The following is a 3,910-nucleotide window of genomic DNA, read 5'->3' as shown; positions in this document are numbered from 1 at the left end:
CAAGGACATTTGGGAGACATCATCTTAGCTTTTCAGTCTCGGTATTATGGCAGACATGCAGGAGGTACAATGGAGTGTATGACAAGCAAACAATTCACCACAATATCTACACAGAAATACTGACTTACTGCATTTGTAATTTGTTTTATTTTAACAGATATATCATGAACATCTCTTATTTTTTAGTCGGTATAAGTATTAGGGATGCAGCACTAAAGAAAATAATGATAATAATAATAATAATAATAATAATAATAATAATATCCTTGTCCTCATAGAGCTTAGGCTCTCGTGGAGAAAAAAACAACAACACAAGCCCCCTGTAAGTTACAAAAATGTGTAAAAAATTGAAAGTAAAGGCTACTTGTAGTCCTACCATTCTTCTTCCATCTTAATGTAACAATAACAACAACAACAACAAAAGGTAAAACAATCTCCTTATCCTTTTTTCCCTCCAATTTTACTTCCCAGGGATAATCATCAGTAAAAGTTGTGAGTGTATGTGCACGTGCACGTGTATTGTGAATAAGTTAAACCTGATCACTAAGTCCCATGATGGTGGGAGATATAGGCTCCATTCATCTGCTGAAGAAGTCGTTACTCAAGCTAAAAAGAAACAGACGGAATCCAGACATGTCCTTCCTCTTCCCTTGGGGTCCTTCATGTCTGATTTAGCTCTCATGGCTTTCTGGAAGGCACTTTCTCCCTTGGTCTCCATCCTGCCTCTATCTTCTTCTATCTCTATCCTGCTGTGTCCCCTTCACCTGCCTTTATATCAGAGCAGACAGACTCACTCGGAGTCAGAGTGGAGCACATACAGTACAGGGCAAACCTCTCTCTGCAGAGAACTGATCAATTTTCATAAGTCCAGTTTTCATCTGGTGATGACAAAATGTCCTCAGTTCATTAACATGAGGATTCCAGGAGATGAAAGGAATGAAGGGGTGGAACCTCTCTGTCAGTCTCCCCACACCAGCCCCACCTTATACGCCACACAGAGTTAGGTCTTAACTCCTTCTTCCGGCTCCTTTATCTAGCACCAAAGATTTTTCATGTCTGACCACACGACCAGGTTTTCCTCCCACCATTTCCTCACAAAGACTCTGCTCCAGCCACTCTTCAAACATGCTTTATTTTCCCACTTCTGTCCCTGTCCTGACATTCAGTCTGTATTGAGGGCCTAGCAGTCCAACACCTCTGCCCATGCATGGGCACTTACCCCTGCTCAGGATCCAGCTTCAGTGCTTCTTCCTTGGTGATGCTGCCTTAGATTCATTCCTGCAGAAGCCAAACCTGAGACCAGGATTTGAGGGCCAGGGGGTTATTTAGGAGGAGGTTCCAGTAAGCTGGTGTCAGGAGGAGAGAGTGAGGCAAGGGTGAGGAAAGCCAACAAAGGGTATGTTATTGAGGAGGCTATATGGTGGGCAACTGGTGGAGGTGGGGGGAGAGTTTAAGCCGATTGGGGAAGTCAGGGAGAGGCGCCCACCTAACATCAAGGAGGCTGAAGTGTTTATCCTCCACCTTCCATCTGTCATTGCTGAAGGCTGCTCCTAGTGACATGAACTCCCTTCCAGTTCTGACCTGGCCTATGTGTGATCTGAGAGAAATGCCTCAGGTGGAAAGTGTAGGTGTGTGCAGTAGGACGCTGCCAGTGTGCACAGAAACTGGGTGCCGAGGGGATCTGGACAGGGGGACGTGTGGCATTTTGACAAGTTAGACATGATTCCATTATGCTAGGATGGCCTTTGGTTTGTATCATTCCTGCTTCATGTTGTAAGTATTTGTGTGCAATCAGAAAAATATCTATATTAAATGACTAATTGCCCTAGCCTGGGTTACCCCAGAAAGCAGATCCAGAGGCAAATGCTCCTGTGGTCTGACTCTATCAAAAAGTGCAAACCCAGAAAAGTAGGAGTAGTGACAAGAGGGAGTGAGGCAGGGAAGACAGAAGCGCCAATACGAGGTATGTTTTAAAGCTGGCTGCCACGAGCGTCCTCTAGGAGGCTGTATACACCACTGGGTGTCTCGAGACATGCCACCAAGAGAAGGAAGGGAGAACAATCTATCGACTAGTTCCTTTCTCCCAGCATCAGAGGTGTATTTGACAGGGGCTCAGGCCCCTGCACATCCACGGTACAGCTGGGCGAGCACTGGGCGATCCCATGGCAATCCAGCACCTCAGCACTAACAGAGATGCCCCAGGGCAGTGGGCGAAGCAGGAGGCAAGGGGCTCTCTGTGGGTGCAGGAGGTTGGTCTGAATCTCATCGAGGGTCTGGGCTGGATGGGACAAAAATATCTGGAGACAAATGAAGGCAAGAGATCCAAAGTGGTTTATTAAAATGTGTCTGGTTCACCTAGGGATGACCCAATCCTCACATGAGCCCACATATCATGCCTGGAAGATTATCCTGAAATAGTGTGAAGCATCCAACCCCACAGTGGCTCACATATTAAAATCAACCTTCTATTGTGAAAATCTGGTACATCAAACTAAAAATAATAATAATAATAATAACAAAAACAAAACAAAACAAAAACCAGGAACTGAGTAGATGGAGGTATTCTTTCCAACATGCCTGATGTCTCTGAGGAGCTAGAGATGTACAAGAATGAAGCGAAGAAGAAAAACAAGTGACTGAAGCAAATGTGAATGAATCCTTGTTTTTATCAGGAAGGTAAAGGAAAGGGCTTCTCTGGTTCACTCAAGGATCCTTCAAGGACAATCTATACAGAATTTTTACCTGTTTCTTTTTTTAATTTTTTTTTAATGTTTATTTTCGAGAAAGAGACAGAGTATGAGCAGGGAGAGACAGAGAGAGAGGGAGACACAGAATCTGAAGCAGACTCCAGGCTCTGGACTCTCAGCGCAGAGCCCGACGCAGGGCTTGAACTCATGAACCGCGAGATCATGACCTGAGCCGAAGTTGGACATTCAACTGACTGAGCCATCCAGGCGCTCCCTTACCTGTTTTATTTATTCTCATTAACTTCTGTGAGCTGCTAATTATACGTGTATACAAATTTTTGATGTATGTTTATGAAATTTGAATTAAAGAGGCAAAACGAACTATATTAAAGAAACAGGAGGGCCAAAATTTTTATAGGTGCTGTCCTGGCAGGGAGATAACATGTAAAAGAGAAACATGTTTATCTGGTGGAATGATGTAAGCAGCAGGAAAAATACAGGCCTGTATAGACATTATTTAAAGGAAGAGAGAGGAAATGTACTCAATTTCTTTACAGCTATCAGCTCTGTATTTATTTTTTTTAATCTAGATACTGTTGAAAACATTATGAGTAGGTATTGATGAAAAGGTCAATGACCTTCTATAATCACGAAGTGTTATTTCAAAAGGAATTATTTTACTTTAAAAAATATCTTAGATGTTAATATTCCTTAAGAAACATTCTATTTATGTTTCCTCACCTTATGAGGAAATTCAGTTATTATTAGCTTTTCAAATATGCATAAAAATGATCTAGAAGCTTTATAATTAATATATAGTATAAATATATTGTTAAAATGCATTAAAGGGTTATGTAGATAACAAAACATAATGTATACAATAATGAAGATAGTGCAACCTTTTAAACAAAGAAGTTTCGATTTCTGGAAGAAGAGCTGTATAGACTCCTGCAGAAAACATGGTCGGTGTAATCACATCACTGGGGCATATTCTTGAAGATCAAGTGCTTGAATATAGTCAGCCACGGCTTCCTCAATCAGACCTATTCTACCACGAACTTCTGCTCTGCGATTATATATGAGAGCATCATCAGGCTTCAAAGACAGGGCTGTAAAAGAAAAAAAAAAAAATTTCAAGCTATGTTTTATGCTAACATTAGAAAATAGACTCCTTTTTTATTTTATTTTATTTTATTTTATTTTATTTTATTTTATTTTATTTT

General features: G+C 41.2%; 1 protein-coding gene across 1 annotated transcript in view; it reads right to left on the bottom strand.

Moving 5' to 3' along the window:
- Positions 1–3,229: 3,229 nt before the first annotated feature.
- Positions 3,230–3,910, bottom strand: part of TTC6 (tetratricopeptide repeat domain 6) — a 209,369-nt gene continuing 208,688 nt past the window's right edge. Inside the window, exon 31 of the mRNA XM_040476984.1 lies at positions 3,230–3,796. Within this exon, the coding sequence (XP_040332918.1) occupies positions 3,660–3,796 (137 nt within the window). The 3' untranslated portion in view covers positions 3,230–3,659. The remainder of the gene's footprint in view (positions 3,797–3,910) is intronic.

The sequence above is a fragment of the Herpailurus yagouaroundi genome, unplaced genomic scaffold, assembly GCF_014898765.1.
Source record: "Herpailurus yagouaroundi ecotype Mexico unplaced genomic scaffold, PumYag 141, whole genome shotgun sequence".
Taxonomy (NCBI): domain Eukaryota; kingdom Metazoa; phylum Chordata; class Mammalia; order Carnivora; family Felidae; genus Herpailurus; species Herpailurus yagouaroundi.
This window is presented reverse-complemented; position numbering and strand designations above follow the sequence as displayed.